General features: G+C 34.5%; 2 protein-coding genes and 1 long non-coding RNA gene across 3 annotated transcripts; 2 read left to right on the top strand and 1 right to left on the bottom strand.

Moving 5' to 3' along the window:
* Positions 1-6496: 6496 nt before the first annotated feature.
* On the bottom strand, positions 6497-10900 carry LOC147073785 (centromere protein S-like). The gene is made up of 4 exons (XM_085944598.1): positions 10820-10900; positions 10541-10698; positions 7282-7348; positions 6497-7150 (listed from the first exon to the last, which is right to left on the bottom strand). The coding sequence occupies exons 1-4, from the start codon at positions 10856-10858 to the stop codon at positions 6890-6892; spliced, it is 525 nt and encodes a 174-aa protein (XP_085800724.1). The 5' UTR covers positions 10859-10900; the 3' UTR covers positions 6497-6889.
* A 5801-nt stretch (positions 10901-16701) lies between these two features.
* On the top strand, positions 16702-17702 carry LOC147073784 (uncharacterized). Its single transcript, XR_015070390.1, has 4 exons — positions 16702-16758; positions 16863-16927; positions 17304-17438; positions 17635-17702. It is a non-coding gene; the product is annotated as an uncharacterized LOC147073784 (long non-coding RNA).
* A 62-nt stretch (positions 17703-17764) lies between these two features.
* LOC147073783 (uncharacterized) lies at positions 17765-20103 on the top strand. The gene is made up of 2 exons (XM_085944542.1): positions 17765-17939; positions 18891-20103. Exons 1-2 carry the CDS (start codon positions 17793-17795, stop codon positions 19323-19325), a joined length of 582 nt encoding a protein of 193 aa, XP_085800668.1. The 5' UTR covers positions 17765-17792; the 3' UTR covers positions 19326-20103.
* Positions 20104-26096: the final 5993 nt, after the last annotated feature.

Genomic DNA, 26096 nt, shown 5'->3' with positions numbered 1-26096 from the left:
ATTAAATGTAAGATATGATTTGATTTGTAATTGTAATGTGTAATGTAAATTGTAATATAATAGGTAAATTTAATATAGATATGCAATGGGTTAGTCAAATAATAAAGCGAGACATATGGACGGGCGTAATAGTATATGGTAATTAATGTAATTAAAGTAATATTAATATTAATCATATTATGTACATCGATATCACTATATGTTTGGTTGATAGACTGACATCCGTCAACCTTATATAAATGTGTAGCATATGGCGGTATCGGTTTGAATGGGTAAGAAATACGACCACCCCTAACGGATAAAAAGGCAAGGTTCTAAAATCCGATCTTCAGTCTGTTTTGGGGATTCCGGGGGTCGCTTCGGCGACGCTTTGTTGCCCCGGGACCCACGCGATCTCGTCTGCATAACTAATTAGAAATAATTAAGTCAATGTTAAATAATTAGTTAATAATAATCAAGTTAATTTTAAAATAATTAATTAATAATATTCGAATTAATTTTCAATTAATCAGTAATAAATGTGGTTATTTTTGTGGACTTCGAGATAAAAATAAATTGGACGTTTTCAAAAGTTTTTTTTTTAAATTCCGAGATTTAAATAAATGACTTTTCATAATTTACTTGTGAATTTCGGATGCGAACAATTCAGACCTTTTCCTTTTGGATAATTGTGGCTTGTAGACGTTAAATAATTTCGACATTCGACTTATTGTGATTGTTTAACGAGAATCTAGTTACATAGAAACATTATTTCACTGACATTTGATTATAAACTTTTGAATAAAGGGTGACCATAAGTTAAATTGTGTAACAACATTGATAATATACCAGTTATGAAGTTTAACCAGTGTTTTCTTGAGTTATCGACTTTCTTTCTCTACCGTAACTTCTTGGTTACTCCACGTCTATGAGATTCCTGCCTGTTCCTCCACATTAATGAACCTCCACTTCCAAGTGCCTGAGCTAGTCAGGAAGTCGGAGGCCTTCAACAGCTTATAACAATAAGGAAATAGGGCATGAATGATGCATTTTTTAAAGATAATATAATATTATTTAAAATGCAATACGAATGCAATATATATATATATTTCTTGGAAATGCTGTAATTTTCAAAATAATATCGAAAAAATTATATTCGTAAAAAAATGGTGAAATCATAAAAAATGATACAGCGAACTATTTTTAAACGTAAAACCATTTTTCTTAAACTGAAAGCTTTTTTCTTGGCAAAATCCGTTTGATTAAAAACTAAAAAAACTGTCCAATAGCGGGCTCCAAAATTTTTTTGAAATTCTATTTGGATCCAATGAATATATTGTTTATTGTCATATCGGCTATGACAATAAATTGGACAACATTGTCGTCTTTACGGACAAATCAGATAAGATGCGCCACAATACTTGAAAATACATATTTTATTATTTTATCAAACTGTCCTTAATTTCTCAAGTACGTAAATACCTCATTTATATTGAATCGATGGGTTAAACGTCTCTGTCGCATCGTCTGTAGTTTAAACCCACCGTTTATAGCATATTGCGTTGCGTCCTGCGGCCAGCCGTCGCCGTGGGCCTTTATTAACTGCAACAACTTATGGCAAACTGTGGTAAATTCTGGTCTCAACCTTTACCTCAGCACGCCGCATTTATGCAGTGATTAACGATGCATATCTGAGTACAGTCATATGAGCGGGCACAACCCTGTTGAACAATTTTTTTTAAATAAATACTATGCCCACATCAGAACCGATATTGTTTAAATATTATAATGCTTGCCCAGAAAAAAATATCGAATGTTTTCATTATCAGTAAAATTATGAATCTAAACATTAAATCTGGGGCTGAGAAGCAGAAGGCGGTAAGTCACAAAAGTGAAATTGTTCAGGGGAGCAGTTTTAAAATTTAAAACTGCTTTGAATGGTAAAAATATAACAAATGAGACAGATAATGATGGTTTTTTTTATTTCAGTATAAAAAACATAATTTTCTTATTTTCTTTTAAATTTTACTTATCAAAATTAGTGTATCTTTTAATATAAAATTAATTGAACTAGAAGAATTACTGTACTTTTTCTACTTCACTCTGCTACTGAAAATGTTGCCAGCCAAATGAAAGACTTTAATAGCACAATGAAGTAAGTCCAACATTTTTCATATATTGTAGTCGATAATAATTATGATTGTCACAATTTAGAAGCGTAATGCGATAAGTCACTCTGCTCCATTCTGCTTCTATAGGGTACAGGACTTACTGCACAGATTTATAATTTATCTTTAAAAGTACAACATTTTTGGACTTGTTGCAATCTGCTTCTACTAGATATTAGTATCATTTATAAATTGGCACCAAAACATCATTTACGACAAAAGTGGACTTACCGCCATCTGCTTCTGGCCCCCAGAAATAATAATATGAAATATATAATTTGTATGTATTTTAATTGATTAGTTTATTATAATCGAAAATTTAGTGGCAATTTTATATCGGTAATTTTTGGAGTAGCATGTTTACAGAGTGTTAATTCTCGCAAGCCTAGAATAATGTGTGAATTAACTGCTGTGTAGTACTTGGTGTGATAATGTAATTGCTTAGCACTGAGGCGGATGTCATTTGTGTTTTGGCTAACAATCAAATTGTATAACAGTTATATGGTCCAAATGCATCATAAATGCAATGGCCTCTGCATTTGTAACGGCTTAATGTTGTCCTTAATGTCTCTGCCGTCACTATTTCTGTTTATTAAATGCAAACATTTGTCACTCTTCATGGAGATTTAAAAAATATTGGATAATATATTGCAAAAGTTTACAGCACACTGAATTTTGTTTCAATTTTGTAAAATATGACCATTGATAAAATATTTTTTCAAGTATTTTTAGGCATGATCAGGGCCGGATTTACGTTTGTAATCACCCTGAGCTTATAAATCTTGACATAAAAACAGCAAATGTCACAAAACACTTTTTTTTCAGGAGAGGGAAAAAACATAATATCTTGGTAGTCAAAAGTAATTTTATTAATTTGATAATGAGGAATTATAGAGAAACCTTATATGCACTATATGAATGTAAAAAAATATTAAATTTATTTCGGTTAAATAGATATTTAAAAAAGAATGAGTGTGACATTTGCTGTTTTTATTGCAAAGTTGAAAAGATTGAAATGTAAATACGAGTAGTATGACTAAAACTATAATTTTATTAAATAAAATAAAAAATATATATTTCTGTTATTTTTTAATCATAATACAACTTTTAATAAGGTTTGGACATATTATTTACCTATTAACAAACGACTTAAATTTTTCTAAAAAATCAAGAATTAAATATTTAAAGAAATGCTTTTATCATGTGCGGGTTAATACTGATTAGTTTCATATTATTATTGATTTAATTTAATAAAACACATTTTTTAGTACTTATCTACTTATTCCACTTTTAATAAATAAATCTGGACTGGTTTCGTCTGCCTGTTTTTCTGCCAACTGTTTTCAACAGTTGAAAATGTCCCTCTAAGGCGGACGAAACCTGTCCATATTTATTTATTAAAAGTGGAATAAGTAGGTACTAAAAAAATGTGTTTTATTAAATTAAATCATTAATACAATGGATTTCCACCGTGAATTGATAGTTAACACGAAAAAAGAAAACCGATTAACTTCGTCTGACACCTTCACTATCAGCAAATTAAACGATGCATTTATTGGGTTTTGTTAATATTTAGCTAATTTTAAAATATCTTTTTTTTAGCTCCTTTCAATGGAATTAATCCATCATATTATGTTGTTTTGAAATGCAATCCTGACTGGCATTTGATTTTTCTTCACTACATTGAATCTATCCCACAGCCCAGAGAAACTGAAATGTTCGCAAAGCACTTCCCTCTTACTAGCCTGGTACATTATTATAATTAGCCTACAAATTTTTAGCGAAAATGCCAAAGATTTAACCTATATTTGATATTAATAAAATCTTTTTCTCTGGTCTCTTTAGATTTTATAATGAAGGGCCCAGAATTTTCCTTATTACATCCAATACCACCCTATTCAACTGAACTGAACGATCAACTGAACAATAATGATATTCACTGTTATTTGGTAAAAATGTTGCTTGGTTTTGTTCAGTTGTTTGCTTGGTTTGCTTGGCTTGTCTCTTTCGAGACGTTTCAGATGTCTATATGCTAGTAATATCCATGATAAAATATAAAAACAATTATAAGAAAACGTTATAAAAAGCAATAATTAAACGAATTAAAGATAATTTGACAGCTCAGACACTAAATAGTTTGGAATGTATACTAACATTACTAACGCCGCCTGGTGATAAAAGTGTAGAACTAACCTTTGCTGTTTTTATACAAAAATACCTGGACTATTGCTAATAATATATAATATGTAATCATTCACAGGGAATAAAAAAATGCAATAAAATGAAAATGGAAAAAAAGTGGACATTTGATGTTTTTATGCCAAGATCTTCAAATGTCCGGGGCTCCCAAAAAACACGAATTAAAATGGCTCTGTGTACCTAGTATTCTTTTAAAACTGTTCATGTTTTGATACTATATTATAATATTATAGAATAAAGTACCTACCTATATTTTACTTGTTTTTCCGCATTTATTTTTATCATTACAGACCAGCGGTTCTCATATGCGGCCACCAGAGGATTTTGCTGCGGCCACCAACATCAGTATCAGTACCTATATAATTTAATTAACTGGGCTAACGTTAAATATGCGTTATTGGAAATGAGTCATGACCAAGTACAGTTGAAAAATTTTGGTCGAAGTTATACGTTGACCAAGTATCAAGTCAATTCAAAGATTGGCAACAATTGCTTTATTAATATTGTCGATTTTTCCTACTACTGTATACTGTGAAAAATTATACATAAAAAAACAAATGTCAAAGCCAGTTGACAGCTGATGTAAACTTAGAAGCAGCCATGCGGCTCGCATTACAAAAAAGGAGTATTGAGGAATTTCCATTTGCATATTTTTAAATAAATAGATTTATGTACTAAAATGTTGAAATGTCTTTTATTAAATGGACTTATCTATAAAGAAGTTGATCCATTGTTTTAGTAAATAAAATTTAGCTTAATTTTTTCTATCGCAAAAAGTGAAATTTGGTGCGGCCACCAGACGTTTCCATAGAACTGTCAATGTCAATTGTGCGGCCATAGTTAAATTTCACGTGAGAACCACCAACTCTGTTGTGAGTACCTAGTGCAAGTTTATCGACGTTGGCTAATGTTTTTGCATTATTTTTTTTTAATATTGTGACAATCTCTCGTCTTGATAATTGTTTTTGTTTTACCATGTCCGATCCTAATAGGATCATACGGGCCTCCACAGGGTAGAGCTTTGTATTAACAGATTTTCTATTTTACGAGAAATGGATGTTAACCACTTGCTCAATCTTTTAGTTCCATACTATGACTCCAAACACAAATTGAAAAACAATATGTGTATTTGCCAGACCCAGGATTCGAACCTGGGTGCAAGTGGGTAACATCCATTTCTCATAAAAACAAAAATCTGTTAAAACATAAGTTTACAGTCGCTTACTAATTTACTTTGAAGTCCAATTAATCAATTAGGTCACTCATGCACTTCAATTCAATCCTCAGCTCCTTCACATTAGACAACTAATACCATGTAGGTACCAACTAACACTATGTACCTGCAATGCAAGTATTAAATGGTTTTGAAAAAGTTGTAAACCGGTATTGTTTGCACGACCAATACTTTTTTTCGTATGGCAACTACAAACAGTGCTAGTGCCGATTACCCACAGTGAGAAACACTTCCTCCATAGCTCTTGGTAGCAGCAGTTTGCTTCTCATTCATTTCTGCCTTCAATACCTATTCTTACCTCACTACAGACCTACAAACTTATCTAGAGAATGGCCAAAAATGCAACTACGAACTACCATGGACGCCATATTGAAAAATGTCATCCGAATGTCAGATTTTGCCAGTTACGAGTCGTGATTGGGTAGTTTTCGACAGTGGGTCCCCCATCTCATTCTCCAGATAAGTTTCTAGGTCTGTACATAACTTCCATCGTCTAATTAATTTATCAAAACTATCATAAACTTCTTTGGGATCATAAATGTGTAAACTAAAAACCTTTTGTTCGATTTGATAATACACCATCATTTTAATTACAATTGTAATTTTAAAAAAATGTTATTCCTAAGTAATTATTTATTTACATTGACTCGTTTCGCATTTTATACAACATGGTTGTTAGACATCCAGTCAACCCGTGCTCTAGATCCAAAAACACATTGAAAAGAAAATGCCAAACGATCCAAACCTGTGACCCACAGCTTCAGAAACCGACACTCTGGCACTATTAAATAATTATTATTAAAAAAATAAATACCTACCTCTTTAAATTCTTTATCTCAGGGTCGATCCATACAAGTAAAATACAATGTGTTATAAATATATGCATACATCATAGTTCAAATTATAATAATAAGAATAGTACATAATACCGAAATAGCTTTGTATTTTGTTAGATGATCAATAATAAAATAACACAGCGACATCTAGTTGAGACACCTTCTCGTTGTGATGTTTAGGTTCTGCCAATAAATGTATTCCACAACAAAGTTCTTGAACCCGATTGCCATTTTTATATGCACTTAATTCCTCCAAGAACCTCATTTCAAAGAGTCCATGATGTTGGCGGAACCATTTAACAGGACGATGCAAAAGTATCTTGGTAATTATTACTACAACACTGTTTGTTCAAAGGAAGTTATGTTTTTGTAATTCAAAATTCTAATGTATTTATCTAGAAATAAACATAATATCTTATTGAATTTAGTTATGGATTAAAAACAAATTGAAACAGTAATGATTTTTATTATTTTTATGTTAAATCAATTGTGTCATCGTTTTGATCCATATCATAAATGCTATCAATATCATATTCTTTTGCAGCTATGCTCTTCATCAAACTAGAGATTGGTTCGATTCCCTTCGGAGGTGCCATAATATTATTATTGATGCCACTTGTGCTAGGTTGTGCGGTGTTGCTATTCGAGGGTGTGGAAATTGTTGTGCGTTTCTTTTTGGATTCTTTTGAAGGAGGATTCACATTCGTCTCTGCCAGTTTGGAAATGTGGGCCTTCTACAAAAAAAAATTATCATTTAGTAAGTCAAAAATTAAACATACATGCATTAAGTATAAAATATCTTTAGCATAAAACTCAATAAAACTCCCAATTGATATGAGAAAATACTTTTAGTTGTAAATCATACCAATGATGGATTTCTTCTTACAAGCAGCTTTATGTCTTCTGGTTTTATAGTGCTTCGCTTGGCATGGCTGAAAATAATCAAAAATAATGTTGCATTACACAAAAATAATGCAGGAACAGGTCTCTCAGCCAGAGTTGAGGCAGGCCATAGCGAATACAGATACGAAAGATTGTGTGTATTGGTGTATTTCTGAGGCAATAGGCATTGCACAACGCCTATGAGAAATAGCCATTTGTCTTGCTTACACCTACTTATTGCGCTTATAGCGAAAAGAGGACAACATGCGTATACGTTGATTTTCTGTTTGTAAACAATGCGTCTGTGTGAGTATTGCTTCGCCTCAACTTTAGTTAACACATCTATACATATTCCCCTTCGGATACATTTTATTTCAATATCACGATGACGCAAACGAGGTAGGCAAGAAAGACTGTGCGATTTGGAGTACGCAGATGACACAGTTATATTTGACTAAACGATCGAACAGTTGAAGGTAACCAAGACAAGACAGGTACTGTGAGTGAAAAACTACAACTAAAAAAATATTCTATTAACTCGGTGAATTAAAAGCAAATATAAAATGATCAATTTAAAAAAAATCATGGACATTAAATTCAATGACTTCCTTGTTCCTGCCCCTCATCAATAATTTAGTTAAAACATGGAACTTTCTTCCTGGTGTCGGATCCGCAGGTCTGTCTATATATATACAATTCCAAGATTTTGTCTTCATTGACAAAAGAGAACTAAATCCACACACAAGAACTCCAGAAATTATGTCATTGCAAATTGAATGAGGACACAGAGTACTTTTCCACCAAGATCATATAACTTAGTTATCTAGTCACCATATTACATTCATTAACCTCTATAAAACTTTGATTTCTTCCCACACCTCAAAGAACCGGGCTTGAAAAGCTTGTCCTCGTGACACTAAAGCGTCAATTACATTGAGCTTCTTTACGAGCTGTTTGTTGGCGAATTTATAATCTGCCTGTAAAGTCGCCCAGTGTAATCATCGAACAAGCTAACAAGCAGGTTGTAAACACTCTACCGAGAAAAGTTGAAAGCCGGTCAACTTTACACGCTACACGCCGGCATGTGGGCCTACTGCGTCTGCGCAGTAGAGCGCAGTCGCAACCTCCCGGTAAAAAAACGAACTACGATCTGTCAAAATAGTCGCTGGCTTATGGCTTCTCAGCGAATGGAGAGTTTTGTGTGTAATCATCAAATCGCAGTAGCTGAATCGCCCGCTTTTAAATTCGCCATCAAACAGCTCGTAAAGAAGCTCAATGTAATTGACGCTTAATGAACTTCTAATTCTAATGAAAATGAATAATTGGTTCCTGAAAAGGTGTGCGAATGTTGAATGTTCGAAAGTAGAGGGTAGTAAAAAAAATTAAACTGTGTGTATTTTGAAATATATATTTATCAAGTAAATATAAGATGTTTAAGAGACATGTTTAAGTGGGGTTTGCGGGTGTTTCCCTTAAAAAGTTATCAAGAGTTAACTGTTTGCCACTCTTCTTTTTCTTATTTTAAATGGTAAATCTACAATATTGCTTAACTGCTGGCACGAAATGTAAAGTGAACCAATCTTTTAATATTAACGCAGTAAACCCAGGCTTTTTTATTTGATTACTGGAAGCAATTCTTTATCCTTCCCTTTCAATGCTCTGGGATTTTCTGGTTGGTAAATTAACATTGGCATCAATTTTAAATCACCAGCCAAGTTTCCACCAAGAAGCAATGTCAATCGGTTTTTAGAAGGTTTATGCCCAGGGGCAAGTGATTCTTCCTTAGATAAAAATGTACGACTAGGCATTTTTTCCAAAATAAACCTGTGTCAGCATTAAATATTTGGCTAGAGGAATATTCTCCATCTTCAATAATTTTGGATAATGAGGAAATAAATTCTTTTGCAGCATATTTATCCGCATCAACCGATTCTCCAGTGAATTTAATATAAACCAACCGTTACTTGCTTGAAAAATCGTGTTAGAATCTTCTTTTTCTAGCCTTCCAATCTTTGTACAAACTAAGAGCCTTCGCATGAATAATTGAAATATTCAGAGGGACATCTTTTTGATATTGGTCGTCGATCCATGATGACAAAATATTTTTCCATTTCATCCATAACTATGCCGTGTCTTTTGGAAACAACCTTTAAAGATAATATATTTCCACAATTTTGAACGTATTCCTTAATTTTATTTTTCAAAATTGAACATATCGTATCAGACCTGTTTGTATCATACGAACGTCCGATTGAAGCAAAAGATTCACCGCAATTAGAACGTCATGTGAAGTTTATAAGTCCTTGATTTCTTTTTGTTCGTATCAACACTGCAGTTTTTCCGTTTCTCACTCATGTTTATAAATTTTTAGGGTGAAATATTTCAAATGAAGAAAATTAGCAAAACGCACAACATGACACGCCCGCACGCGCTCCTGTGCAAGACTATATCAGCTATCCTAGCTAGCTCACGCAAGAAATGCACTTGCTTGTGAGCGAGCGAGAAGGGGATATCTTAACCCCACGGCCAGCGCGACGTTTTAAAATTTTGAAATGTGCGAAATAGCGAATTGTGCGAAAGTCGAACGTTCGTAAGTCGAGGTCCGCCTGTATAATTAAATATTTTGAAACTGTCACTTTAAGCGCAATGCATACTGAAATTTGACACAACAATTCACGGTGTTCCAATAATTATTGGAAGGATATTTTGTAACCTGAAATGACATTTTATTATGATAACCGCCATTTAACAATTTTGCTCTTTGTTAAATTTTGTTAAATGGTTAAGTGGTCCCCAGAGTGACGTGGCGATTGTACATACTATGTTGAAAAGTGACTGGCGCACTGTAAAATAGTAGGGACTCTATGCGGCATTGTAACAATGACTTTTTGAAGTGCACACAAGCTACATTCAAGTTACACGCTTCCAAATTTGTTACATGAGACAGCAGATGGACGCTGTATACGAAGGTATATTAGTTGCATTATTTTATGAATGCCAGCAAAATGACATCGATAAATTCGTCATGTTGCAGTCAAGACGAATTTGTATGTGCATCCCAGCTTCATTTAGCATGGCTTTAATCATGATCAACATTGCTACAGCCTCCAGATATTTCGATATGTTATTTCTTTCCAATTTATTACTACCGTTAATATTGGCAACCTTGCCGGGAGCTGTCATAATATACAGTAAAGTACATAAGACATATTATTTTACTAAGAAAATAAAATTAATCGTACCTCGAAAACAGTTCCAAATCTGTTGCATAAACTTGTATTTTCTTCCAAGCTAGCTCCGCAATCAATTCCATTGCGTGAGCTTGCATCTCCATCCCAATAAAATGAGTTGCTTCTTGACATATTGCTCGTACGTCTCTGTGTACAGTCATACGAAGTTTCTAAAAGTTGACAATTCTTTAAGCAATAAAATACAGCAATGTGAATTATTTTATACATAGCAATGATAGTTAACTAACATTTTCTTTCGATAAATCGATAAAACAATATCAATAAAATTACCTGTTCCACTGACAACGAATCAAATCCGCTTCCCGCCATTACATTTGAGTAGTTTGACAGCTGTCAAAATAAACCATCGACAAGATTGGAAGGAATATTTAGTGTTACCAGTATCGTAACCTTTTTACGTAAATATTTTAAACATTCTCAAATTTTTTGATAATTTTGATGAAAGTCATTAATGAACATTATATTATAATACCTACTTCCCGGGGAAAATCATCCATATTTCTAAAGGAAAAGCTACTGTTTCATCGATGCAAAAGTGCGGGAGACTATGGAAATGGAGAAGACCAATTCTTGAATGAAGCACTACCGAAGTATGCTAGAAGTGAGTATTAAACCTGCTAACAGCAAGTTCCAGCCTGCTTCATAATGCGATAGTGTGTTCTCCAGTGTTCCATATTTTGAAAGTGGAATTATAGTACAGAGCCTCCAAAATTATAGTATTTGGGAATAAAATATAGTACGCGTTGTCATCTCGTCGCTATAGGATTTGTTTCCCGAATAGACCAAATGTCAATTTTTCAGGAGACGAAAAACAAATTTCATTGTCGTATATTGAAATATCAGTAGATGTATCAATCATTCTTTCTACACTGTATGATTACAACATTATCTAAGAATAGATTCCAAGAATAATATACTGGTATAAATCAGTAAATGCACAGAAAATGCGTTTTATTTACAAGTACTAGTTGTGGATATTCGGGAAATTTTTAGCGCTCTCTCAGAATAATGGATATTCGGGACAAAACATAGACGTTCGGGACTTAAGACCGTAGCGTATTGCTGCACGGCCCACGGATTACTGAGTGGTTAAAAAGTACGCACCTCAAATGTTATATTTATTTACACGATAATTGGTAATGATTACTTTTACTCTTTAAATACCTAATGATCGTAATAACCCAAGTTCGTAGGTAATAATAACATGCGGCATTCGCTTTTTTTCGTAATAAGTAATAAAATAGTTTTTAATAATCTTTTTTTTTTATTCAACGAATAATTCACAAGATTTAAGAATGTACCATTCTAATTATTGAACATACATAATTTTGAAAATCACTTCTGAGAAAATATATTAAAACCAATAGAAAAAATCTTTTTGAAAAAAGTAAGACACCCGGCAGGAATCGTCCCTGCATCTCCTGGGTTTACGACCAAGTCCACGAATTATCCACTATGCTACGAGGTGACATACTTATGACGACAAACTTTAACTATTGGCCTGTTAATACCTGCTCATCAGTATTCTTCAAAATCAAGCGACTATTGGCTATCGGTTTTTGTTTATTAAATAAAAGTAGGTATCTACTACTTCAATTACTAACCGACGTCACGGATTTCGCCAATATTTTTTGATGGTACTTACTCGTACTTGCTAACAATTTTATATTAATACTTTTTCAAAAAAAAAAAAAAAACTATGTATATATATCTGTATATTATTATACCTATATATTTCTATAATTAACAATTAAACTTATTACAAACCACCAAATAAATATTATATATTTACTATTGGAATGACAACACAAAATAATAGCATCTATAAATTAATTACCATTGGCTGCTAATATTAGGTAGGTACCAATATCCTAAGTATATAATATTCACCAAATAAATAGTTACTAACATACATATTAAATTAAATTAACTATCAGCGCATTCAAAAATAAATCATAGCATCGCCTTTATTTTCATAGAAATACCTAGATTAAAAGTAAAATAAAGACAAACAATGTTTGATTAATAATAATTTGAAATAATAATTATTTTTTACGTCATAGTAGTTGCCGGGTCATACTGTAGAATTCATATAACCGTTGGGATTTTGTGTCATTTATCAAAACAAAATGCAGTTATTTAGGTTAAAATACTCACTTCCATAACTTTACTATAAGTTCAGGGCAAACTGGTGATGTATCAGCTATAAACAATCTCTTCAAATTAGATGAATTCACTATTAAAACAATAGTAAGTTTAAAAACAATATCAATAAGATGAAATTTGAAAGAGGATTCCAGACGGCCGAAAAATATGAAAGTGGGCGTGATTGTTTTAGAGCTAGACAGCGTGAATGTGGGAGCGAGATGCACGGCGTCAGCGCGGTTTGATTGGCTAAAAGTCATATTCGGGAAATAAAAACTCAGCCAGAGATTTATTTCGACCGAAATTAACTTGGATATTCAGGTACGAATAGTTGGACATTCGGGAGAACAACACGGAGTAATTGTAACTTAACATGGCGTATTCGGGTTTTTCAAAAAAATATCTCTGTTCCTAGATAAAAAAATATTTTTTTTATAAATGATTTCGGTAGAGTTCGATAAAAGAAATTGAACTGCATTAAAATGTCGATTTCGACAAAAATGGATATTCGGGAAACAAATCCTATAGCGACGATCTGTTAAAAATGTATAGGTTTTTTGTAACTCAGAATAAAAATAACGGAGAATTTAGTAGAGTGTGTATATATAGTATGATAGTTATAGTATTTTGGGCGTACTATACCTGTTTTATATCGTGCATCATAGATGTTCTAAATATAGAGATAAGTAACGAAGCGGATTACTCATGCAACCAAATGAAGCATGTCGACGACAGCCGATAACTTACGAGAAAAAGCGACGCGATAAAAAAATGCAGAGCATCACTGAGGATTTACGTTGGCCCTTTGACCGTAGTACCTTACGAAGTTACTACGTACTCATATAATATAATAATGTATAATAATGAAGGTTTAAAATAACAACACATTTTAGTATAATTATATTTGAAAGTTGGGAATTTATGAAAAGATAGGTAGGTTATTTAGGTACTTACTCGATATGTCTTTCAAAAGTAATACTAGTAATAAAGTAATTATAATAAAAGCAATAAAGTAAATAAAATTATAAAAGGTAATAATATATATGTCATATTATTATATTAATCAAAAATAAAGTTTACATAAAGATATAGAAAACACATTATTAAATTCTTGCAATTATCCCATCACTGTAATTAATTCAGCCGTAATTAAGTTTAACATACATATTTGTAATTAGTTCGGGTTTAATTAAGTTATACTACAATATCTCTATATATATAAAAATCTCGTGTCACGATGTTTGTGGTCGAACTCCTCCGAAATGGCTCGACCGATTTTTATGATTTTTTTATGCATATTTGTTAGGTATGAGAATAGGTCAACAAGTATATTTCATACCGCTAGGTGATTAGGGTATCTCTATCCAGAAAAACTTTCTTTTATTTTTTTGACAATTTTTTTTTTTTTGTATTTTTTTATTATTTGGCATAAAAAATACCTATAAATCCACATTTTCACCCTCCTACCTCCACCCTCCCATTTTTTAATCGCGATTAAATTATTTTTGTATGAACAAATTTAACCGTCGTTCGTATTTCAAACAGAACGAAATTATTTATGTTGTTGAATGACAGATGGCGCTACGTCCGAGAAGAATTCAAGATAAGCGTCGCGTCATTTTGACATTTCATTTGGCATATCACAACGCAGTGCGTGCAAAATTTTGTACGATTTATTTTCATTTATCTATTTTTATGGGCGTGTATCAAAGTCACAATGCCAGCAAGACGCAAGGGGGGCCATTTGGGCCGTCGAACGAATAAAGCAACAAACATGTGAAATAGTAGAGCAGAAATAACAGACGAACAAATCCAACAAGATAACAAAAACATGCGTATAAGCATGTCGCAATTGCGTGCATCTCAATCACAAGAGGCACGAGCTGAACGAAATCAACAACGACAATTGGAACGGAGCCAAGCGCGCCGCGGCGTTCGTAGTTAACACACGCAGAGCAAATGACCGACAACGCCAACAAGTACATCGAACATTTATATCCGCTTCGTTCCTTCGTCTCGCATTCGAGTACGAGCCAGATATTGAATATTCCGCTCATCCGAAAGTGCTAATTGGTGCTATGGACAAAGAATGTCCCCATTGTCATGCGCTCAAATTCAAACATGAGTCAGCCGGGATGTGTTGCGCATCAGGAAAAGTGCAACTACCAGAAATTGAGATACTACCAGAACCATTGAACGGCTTGCTCATCGGCACGGTTCCAGATTCAAACCTGTTCCTGAAGTACATTCGCACATTCAATTCATGCTTCCAAATGACTTCGTTCGGAGCAACAGAAATAGTTCACAATACTGCGGCAAATGGTCAACAATTCCATTCTACGTTCAAAATCAAAGGCCAAGTATACCACAAAGTAGGCTCATTGCTGCCAATGCCAAACGAACCACATAAATTTTTACAAATCTACTTCATGGGCGGTGAGGACATCAATCATGTGGATGCACGTTGCGGCTACAATAGCCTCAATTCGCCTAATGCCAGGCGCATCGTCGGCGAACTGGACGCCCTGTTGAATGAGCACAATGAATTATTGAAATTCTTCAAAGCACACATGCACGAATTGCAAAGTGACAATCACGCTATTGTCATCAATCCTGATAAAACACCAGCTGGAGAGCACGTGCGTCGATTCAATGTGCCTGTTGTTGACGACATTTCTGGAATCATGGTTGGCGACCGCACATCGACGCGAGAAATCGTGATTCGAAGAAGAAACAATAATTTGGAGTTCATCGCTGACAGACACCATTCATACGACGCTCTCCAATATCCGCTAATTTTCTGGAAGGGACAAGACGGGTATTGCAGAAACATTAAATAACGAGATCCTATCACAGGTAATTCATTCATTATGAACATCATTACTCATTTTGAATTGAGAAAATAAATGGTTGATGTTTTTTTGTTTTTATCGGCGGTCATCGTCTACAGCGCTCTATTCCTCTTTCTGTCATAGATCCCATCCCCACACACTTACGATACATTCGTTATTTTTTATTTAACAACCCAAATATTCACTAGAAATAATTTATATGGCAGAACAACGTTTGCCGGGTCAGCTAGTAATATATATACTTACAATATATATAATATATAAACAACTTTCCTTTCCTAACTTATATAATATATAGTACGTACATATCTATGGGTATGTATATGGATTATAAATATCTGAACACAAACACGTCTCATAATCAATTAATATTGTAAGCAAAATAAATAAATATATATCACGTTATTCACAATCTTAAAAAATCTTGTGTACTGGTATTCCACGAAGAATTAACAATGAATAATATCAAAGTATCAACGCATACAATGATAATATACCAATGCTCAAATATACGATACAATCAAAATGTGTTTCTTATATTCAATTATAATATTAATAATCAATGCGTTCACTTAAATACGGTCCTGAGCAATACAAACACGACTGCTGTGTGTTGTATGTAAACAGAGTAATTCGGAACGAATTTAAACACGCGTTATGCAGCCGAGATAATTTTAGATTATTATTTTAACATGTATAAAATTAATTAAATACACTCATTTGTGATAGTACGTCACGGTTCCTAAGCGTTTATTCTTTTCATTGTTGTCGTTTTTACAATTTAACACACTACACACAACCATTTTTACTGAATATTACCTAGCTCAGGTGAACCTTCCACGTTGATTTACCAATGCAAACTGAGCGTCAATGTGACGCACGTTGAAGTGCTACCATAACTTGATTACCAGCCTGCCTCACCATACTTTCATATAAGTTGCCGTCCCTAGTCGTACATAGTACGCGGACCAAAATTATAGTACAAATACTGTAATTATAGTACGGTTGGCAGCACTGGACTGTTCTCCGACGCTTCCGCGGAAGTATACCGCTTCGCCCTGTGTCCAATAATGCAACTTAATATTTGCCAAAAATCGGGTGTACATTAATTTATGATCACCAGAGTTTGCATTATATATTTGTCTATGCCCTCACTGACAGCAAAATTTGGCGCGCAGAGAAGTTTTATAATTTATATCAACAAATACGTCGGTAAGTGAACGTCATTTGAACATTTATTTCGGATATATTGTGTCTCTTTTATAGAATAGTATCTAGAAATCATACTAAAAGTGTATTTATTTATTCCTTTACAGACAGAAAGGAAAAATGGCAATTGCGAATCGTGTGCAGATGGAAATGCTGGTAGAGTTAATGGAATGTAAGTACTTACACACAATTTTTATTCATTTCATTGTAAACATATCTCGTATACTCGTAAGAAATGTACCCTACTAAAATAATGCCAACATGTGGTAGTACAAACATTCAAAATTAAATTTAGATATTAATAAATAAATAAGCGAATAAATATAATATTAGTTAGACACTTACCCAAATCACCAGAGTCTGAGATGCTATATGGTTGATATGTCTGACACATTTGGTTTGTACCATTTAGTAATACCTCTATGCAGATGTATTATTTTCACACCATTTTTTCTATGCTATTATTGTACCCTTCAGCTACTGTAACTCAAACTACCTTAACCGCAATGACGATGTGAAATACTATAAAATTACCCTATTTTCCTTAGTGCATCCTGAACTCGTCGCAGGAAGGATATCCAACGACCTCACCTGCATTGAAATCGAGAGGCAGTGGAGGGAAATTGCAGTGCGACTCAATGCTTGTGGGAGGTGCCACGAAAACATGGCGAGATTGGAAAAAGGTGATGTACTATTACTATATAATATGTTTAATAATTATTAATTCTTCGATTATCAGCTGTTTTCATAAATTAAACCACGTCTTTTGAAAGTATCCCAAATGTCACTGCCGTGTACACAGTACTACAGTCTGTATTCTATAAACTGGCGTACACGTCACACGGAAAACATTGTGCCATCGCGTTGAACTGTTGCCAGCTTTCAATGGGACGGAACGAGATGGATGCGGGGAAACCGGCACGCAGCTTATAGAAGACAGACTTTAGATTGTTAGGTAGGTAGTAATATTGTTGAAATTGAAAAATTAGAATTATTATTGTTTTAACAGGTATACATGGCGCAACACGCGGGCCAAAATGGCCAAAATCATTATTTCCCAGAGGAAGACAGGAGGCGGCCTGCCCTGTAGAATCCAGCTGTCTGCTCTCCAGAACCGAATTTTGGCTCTCATACAGCCAATAACGGTTACTGGTGAGCACATTGGACAGGGGAGCTTCTCTGGGGTAGGTCATTCATAAAATTCTATATTGATTAAGAGCGGAATGCACAATCTAAGATTTCGTTCCTAAGGATAAGTCGCCGAAAAGCATGACTTAACTATAGACAATCCTGAGTATAGAGTTAAGGAATCCATAACCATAGACTACTTTTGTTATGAACACGCCCCCTTCTGTATTACCATTTACCACTGACAGCTGCTGTCAAAATAAATTCGCATGTCTATAACACAGTCCATACACTCAAATTCATTTGACAATGTATCTCAATATAGATATTGATAGTGTTAATTCGTTTGGCATGTACTTGCAGAATATTATTTTATTTTTATACGCCAGCCCGCAGAAATACAAAATACCAGATGAAGAATGACACTTGATGCTAGTGTTACCATGTTAAAAAAAAATCTTGTGGTGCCTGTGGAATCACGTATAATGACTTATAACGGAAACATAAGAGTATTATAATTAAATATTAATATGTATTTATAGTTATTGCATTTATTAAATGCAGTTGTCATATTTTTGTCATCGTTTAACGATTATAAAATAATTTACCTAACGAGAATTTTTAAATATGGTATTATTTTCAATAAAAATGATCTTAACTAAGGACAGTGTTTCTGCATAGTGTTTTCTGCTAAGGAAATTTTAGTTATGACAAATGTTTCTGCATTCCGCTCTTACAGTATAAAAGGATTCATCCGTCGCATGTTTACTTATGATGATTTTTTTTTGTTTTTAGAATTATTAATAACCATGTCCTTGCTTTTTCGTACAAGGTGGTTGTTAGTAATTTTGAACAATCACAAACACCCAGGCTTTGAGAAAAACACATAAATGTTTTTGTCATGACCGGGAATCGAACCCAGGAACTCTCGGGTGGAAGGCGAGCGCCTTACCCACTGCACCACGAGAGCCGCCTACTTACTTATGATGATTACATTTAATTTACAGATGCGTCATGATGTCCTGTCGCGTATTGGTGCCGCTGCAACTCCTCCTTCTGCAGAAGTTGGTGCCGCGGAGTACTCCGGCAACAGCATGTGGAGCGTGCACCCTGCAACTCCTCCTTCTGCAGAAGTTGGTGCCGCGGAATACTCCGGCAACAGCATGCGGAGCGTGCACCCTGCAACTCCTCCTTCTACAGAAGTTGCCGGCAACACCATGCAGAGAGTCGGGGCTCGGAATATGTCACCATGTCGAGCTTATGCTGACGACATAGTGATTACAAGCAGATCCAAACAGAGGATGATCGACCATGGTGGCACTATGAAAATAAAAGCAGAAAACGCTGGGCTGCAAATAAACCAGTCAAAAACTAAATATATGGTCAGCACACGCGATCAGGTACCGCTGCAGACTATAGACATAGGACAGCATGCATATTGATACCGCCTAAACCATGGCATCCTCAGAGGATCCAAGGCCATGAGGCCTGAATCATCATTGGGCTGATTCATGCAAACATGAACAGATCGACTGCGAGGCAAATTTCTAGCCCGTAAGCAAATAGTAATAATTATTAATATCATTTTTTTAATATTATTACCTACATTATTTCATCCAATTTTGACCAATATTGGAAGCAAAGTTCCCAACCATACAATGTACCTAGCACCTAGAATATCTGATTTGAGATTACTTTGAAAAAATATGTATTTGTACCTAGTTCAAATATTTCAAAATATGTAGCTAACAAGCAAAGAAATGCAGAAGGTAGTAATAATTCCAAGAAATTCACAGCCCCTTTCCAAAGCATGTACCTAGAAAAGGTCTGAAATATGAGACCTGAGGTACCTACTTACAAGCCAGGTACATATGCCAGAGGCTGTTTTTGTCATTTTTCAGAGATAGAATAATAAAATTGTGAATTGTTTGTTGGGTATGATTACTACCTACTCTGCCCTACCAGCCCCTATTAGGGTCATTCGGGTTTTGGTCTCTGCGGACGTCGGCTGTGGCGCCGCGCTCCCGGCGTCACTGCCATTTTAAATTTAATTATTTTTTTTTTAATATTTTTGTTAAATATTTTGTACGCTGTACTTTATTGTATTTATATTCCGAACAATAAACGCCCTGTTTTCGCCTGTACTTCCGCGTTGTCAATCAACACAAACATGTCCCCGAAAGAAGCAGACGATACCACCGTGACTTGACATGACATTACATCATCAGGGGGGTCCAGTCCAGCGCTAATACCTACCCCCCCCCTTTCGGAGGTGACAATATGAAGGGGTGGACAAGCTCACGTATCTCGGATCCAGCCTAAATACCCAAAATAAGACAGCAGAGGAGATAAAAATCCACCTTATCTCCGGGAATAAATGCTGGCATGTCTGCAAGCGACTGGTAGGGTTATAACTGATAAAGTTTGCTGTGCACTATTTATGTCAGATCTTACAGCCTACAAAAATTCCTTCGCCACCGAGACATAATATACCGGCACAATCACGCGATTTATATGTATTACGAACAGAATACCGCATTGCATTCGAAGATAATCAATAACTAGCACTACCACCGTAATTCAGTGCCGCGGCTTTCGTGGGAAACATGAACCTAACAGCTACAAATCAAACCTTTCAAGAAAGTCAATCCGGTGTTGCATATGAAGACCGCTCCCATCTACCTAGTGACAGTCGCACGTAGCCTTCGAAACGTATAGATATTTGGATGCGGCGATCGGCGAACCAGTGAAATGAGGAATGACTAATCCGTACGTGTTCGTATGTTTCCTGGCGTTTTCGACTCTCAGCCCGAGATGCATGCAACTTGTCGATTGCAACAGTAGATGTTTTTTTTCAAACTAAAGAGTCGCATCCGACCAATCTGCGGAGCTCCATTTGGCAACGTGTGCTTTGTAGATAACGATGACATCAACGTATTCGACACGTTGCAGGCGGACGAGTTTTGATGTGAGAGCTGACTTAATATAAGTGTAATCTAATAATTGATTGCGAGTAGTGCAACGTGGCATGGCAATGTGCATGTTGGTCTTGATACGAAAAGACCACAAACTAAACCAATGGTCGCTAAGCAGATGAAATGGCAACATGCTGACATATAGCTCAAGTAAGTTGACAACAGCTGGATAAATGTCGTTATACAGGTCAGTAAACGAACACAGGGATGTCCTAATATTCGCTGGATGGACGAACTTATAACATTCAGTGGATATACCTACATACGTAATGGCAAACAATTAGAAACCAATAAGAGTGGAAGGAGATGGGGAGGCTTTGGATGCATAAGGATTGTGAGATACCCGGGGTTCCGGCGGCTAGCTCAGGTGTCCATCGAACCCCGGATTCACAAAAAAAAGATATTTTAAATTGAGGAGAAATTAAATGAAACCACGTCTGTCTCGTGTGTAACTTAGTATTATCTTATATTTTACATTTTCTTTACACGTTTACATATTTTGTTTTAACAATAAGTTTCGCAGGTCCGTACATGTTGGAAAAGGGACGCTAACTACTTTTTTTTTCTTTTTCAAACTTCGCGTACCCACGCCGTCCAACAAAAAGGACTCTCGTGATTGGCCAAATTTTATCGCGTGATGTTTTTGATTTGACGAATCACGAGGACCACCCCGGCGCAGGCGCGTGGAAATTTGAACGTTGCGGGCAAGCGCGGCAAAATTTATTATATGAATACTTATATTTAGTCTTAAATTATCTCTTTCATCCATCATCATTTATACTTTAAAATCTATCTTAATTACACCTCCGCCCAGCAAGTGATTTTCATGCACCGGACGAAGGCCTTTACTCATGAATAAAAAAAATTAAATTACGTAGTTGAGCAAGGAATCGGATTAGATGTTTTATGAAGCCGTTTCTAGAGGTCAGGGTTACGTTTCGACTTATGACTACTAAATGATTATTTTACAGCGGGAGAAGCCTGCCTGTAACAGGGGTGTATCAATTGCAATACCGAATGAAAATGTCAAACCCATTTTTCAGTATTTCTTATTGAATACCGGTATTTCTTAAACATTAAAAAACAGAAGTAGGTGCTTATCGATAAATAAGGTTATTATTTTTTTTTTTTATATTTTATAGCAAAAACCTACATACTTACCTACATTTATTATGTTGACATTTAAAAATATGTATTGATCATAATTGTAGAAGTAGAACTAGTGACTTTTTACAAATAATTTGAATATATTGATAATTTTAACAAAAGCCCTCAAAAGTTCATCAAGTGCAAATAAGTCCAGCTGCGAGAAAACCTTCTTAAATTCAACGCTTGTACACAGTCGTCAATAATAAAATTATAGAATAATTGAACATTTTTGTCACGGATGTTTTCTATTTTGAAATACTATTATGATAATTCATCACGACAATTACTTACATAAATATATTTGATGAAATTTGTTTTATTATTTTTTCACCTCTGTTGGATTCACTCAATATATTTGCATCGTAGCAGCACATATAAATTATAATTCATTTTCAAAAACGTAAAAGAGAGTTCGTTAATATCGAAAATTCCGGTATTTTGGATTCTTAAAACCGGTATTTCGGTATTGATAAATACTGGAATACCGGTTTCGAAATACCGGTATTGCAATCCCTAGTTGTGCATTTCTGAAGAATAAAGAATCAATTTTCCTAATTTCTTAGATAGTATAGAAAATACATAGATTGACACTAAGAATCTCAGAGTTTTGGTTGAATTAGGAAATGGGACCAGTCTCAGGAAACAAAAACAAAAATTTTGAAAACAAAAAGTGTCTTTCTCAAAATGAGTCGCTTCCTTAGTAATGGAGTCCTTTACCTAGATCTGAGACTGCATGTGGATTGTTGTTATGTTATCTTAATCCTTTTCTATGGTATCGACGCTAAAATATGAGATGTGATCTATAATTCAGGCTTCCGAGATATGTATAATATTACTATGTATTTATACAGACGCCTACTGAAAATGTCTTGGACTAAACGAGTTACAAATTTTGACATCGGTCCATTCTCAAACGAATGTGATCATATTGGTAGTTTTTTTTTTTAATTGACTTAAACCCAGTCTAGACCAGACTATAATAGTAGAAGTAGGCTGCAGAGATCTTAGAAAATAATGCACACCTTGTCAGTCATACTTATTTGATTTCATTGAAATACAAACACAAATTGCAGTTGGTTTTTAAAATACGATTAAGCTCTACCTAAACCAAACCATAATAGGAAAATAATATTTTTATCTAAGATCTATAATGGTTTACTTTATGCAGGATTTAATTGTTTTTTAAAACTAACCAATTGAATCTGCAACTTGAATTCTTAGTTCAATGAAAACGAATAAGTATAACTGACAAAGTTTAGTGTGCACTATTTATTTTGGATCTCCGCAGTCTACCTCCACCCTTCGCTTTTGAATGTACCTATGTCCTATATCATAATATTAAAGGATTTGTTTGCATGTAACCGTTTAAGATAGCCCTTGCAGAAATAATAAAATCAAGGAAATTATAAAAATATTTACATAACATTTGACGCTACCCACAAATAGTAAGGGGCGACAGTTTGAGCATTCATATAGATATAGATTTGCTTATGTATGTCATTACTTACGCGTGTATTTTGTAATGTATCTCTCTGGACCTTAGTGTGTCATCAAGGTAGGGTTCTCCGAGATTATACAGAATGTTCAATCACTCATATCACTTACCTACATCAAATGACAGAGTAGTGTCAATTTGTCTCAAACTTTATTTCGATCGACAGCATTTTCAAATATTCAATAAAACGGCAAAGATTCTTATGGGTAATTGGATCACTGTAATAAAACATCATGTAGCAAAAGAAGATACAGAGAAAAAACCTTTTAAAAACGAGTAGACTCGAACAATTCATGATGGTGTCCGCAACATCTTATTTTCCCACAATTCTTGGATCAGCACCATGGCCTCCACATCCTGAAGTGGACTCCTAGGGCAGGATCTTTGGCGGGCCCCTACTTATCACTAAGGTTAAAAGCAGTGTTACGCTCTATAGTAGCGTTGTGTTTGAATGATGATGAATTTGAAATGATGTTTGAGATAAAATTAAGGGTAGGGTTTAGGTTATTGTATTTTTACATATTTTAAAATGTTAATATGCAACTAAATAACGCGCAGCCGACTTTTTCTTCACTATTGGAGCAAATTTGTGGTGTGTTTATTTCAGTTATCTAGTCAACTAGTTAACCCGTTGAGCCCAGGCCAGTGGGGGTCATGGTTGACACTATAGTTTTTTTAAATACAGCAAAAACATAGTTACATTGCGAAGCAGGATTAAACATACTATTTTTTTTAAATCAACATAATTTTAAAGACGTGTACACGAAACAGTTTTGACAAATCTAAAATATATTTTTTTTTTATCAAGGGCGAAAAATGTTCACAGAAGAATGAACACAGGACAGTAGTGACGGTGGCTTTCTCCATGGCTTGGCATTCAGGCATCCATTTGCCACTCATGATTTATAACATCCATCTGAAGGAAGTTCTTTCTCACACTCTTCAACCTGTCCAAATTCCAAATACCACGAATTTTTCCATGGCATCTATCTCCCCGGTGAAGCCAAAAATTACAGCGCCCGGCACAGTCAAACGAATGTCTGGTCTCGTAATTTCAACCATATTTCAACCAACTCGAAGACTTTCAACATCAAATAGAATAAAAACAAAAGAAAATAATATTTGAAAAAAGAAACTATTCTTTCGAGCAGTATTGTGATACACCCCTGTTACAGGCGGGCTTCTCCCGGTGTAAAATAATCATTTAGTAGTCATAAGTCGACACGTAACCCTGACTCTAGAAACGGCTTCAGAAAACATCTAATCTGATTCCTTGCTCAACTACGTAATTTTATTCTTTTTTTTTTTTATTCATGAGTAAAGGCCTTCGTCCGGTGCGTGAAAATCACTTACTGGGCGGAGGTGTAATTAAGATAGATTTTATAGTATAAATGATGATGGATGAAAGAGATAATTTTAAGATTAAATATAAGTACTTATTCAAATAGGTATAATAAATTTTGCCGTGCTTGCCGGCAACGTTCAAATTTCCACGCGCCTGCGCCGGGGTGGTCCTCGTGATTCGTCAAATCAAAAACATCACGCGATAAAATTTGGCCAATCACGAGAGTCCTTTTTGTTGGACGGCGTGGGTACGCGAAGTTAGAAAAAGAAAGTAGTGAGCGTCTGGTTTTCAAATCGTACGGACCTGACGACTACAACTGTAAAAATCCCAAATATAATTTGTAAAACTAAAAATTAAGAAAATATAAGAAGACCACGTTACGAGCACGAGACAGACGTGGTTTCATTTAATTTCTCCTCAATTTAAAATATCTCTTTTTGTGAATCCGGGGTTCGATGGACACCTGAGCTAGCCGCCGGAACCCCGGGTATCTCAATTGCCAATTTTGAAACTAGGTATCATAAACAAATTAATTATCAATGTTTTTTCATCAGCTATTAAGGGGCCGCTGAAGAGCTCGACATTCAAATATAATTCAGTATGAAAAGGACCTCGGCGTCGTAACTACGTAAATGATTTTATTTCAAGAAACATTATTATTATTATTGAAATTGTCTGCCGCTGAACTTTATTATTATTTTATAAACACCTGCAAGTATAAGCCGATCAGAAAACAGGGCTGTCAAAATAATAATAAGAATTAATATTTTTAAAATGTTAATTTCATCATAGTTTTTAATCAAACCTGTGCAAGTACGTACTGATAACTTGGGTGGATTTTGTAGCAAACATACTATTGATATATATACGGGTATATTAGTATTATAACCCAATTCAAATTGAACATAGGTTGATACTCAAATACTATTATAGTATGTTTATGATTTCGAGAAAATAATACGATGGTATAATTAATCCATATCAATTATTTGAAAACATTACATTCGCACTTTGCAAAGATAACATCAAAATGTGTATATACTTATCTAAATGACGAATGACATGCATGAGTGAGCACGGCTGAAAGCTTGGAAATGTGTTTTTTTCTATTTCAAAATCTTTTAATTGTGTATTATTTTATAACAAATTCAATGCCAACTTCATATAACTAATAAAAAATACTGTTTGTTTCTACGAATAAAAAAAGACAGGAAGGAAGATGTGTACAAATCACGGCAATCAGAAAGGC

This window comes from Rhyacophila brunnea, unplaced genomic scaffold (assembly GCF_057557595.1).
Source record: "Rhyacophila brunnea isolate RB1 unplaced genomic scaffold, BYU_Rbru_1.0 scaffold_17, whole genome shotgun sequence".
In the NCBI taxonomy this organism is placed as follows: domain Eukaryota; kingdom Metazoa; phylum Arthropoda; class Insecta; order Trichoptera; family Rhyacophilidae; genus Rhyacophila; species Rhyacophila brunnea.
The sequence above is the reverse complement of the archived record's forward strand: the minus strand, read 5'-3'. Positions and strand labels throughout refer to the sequence as shown.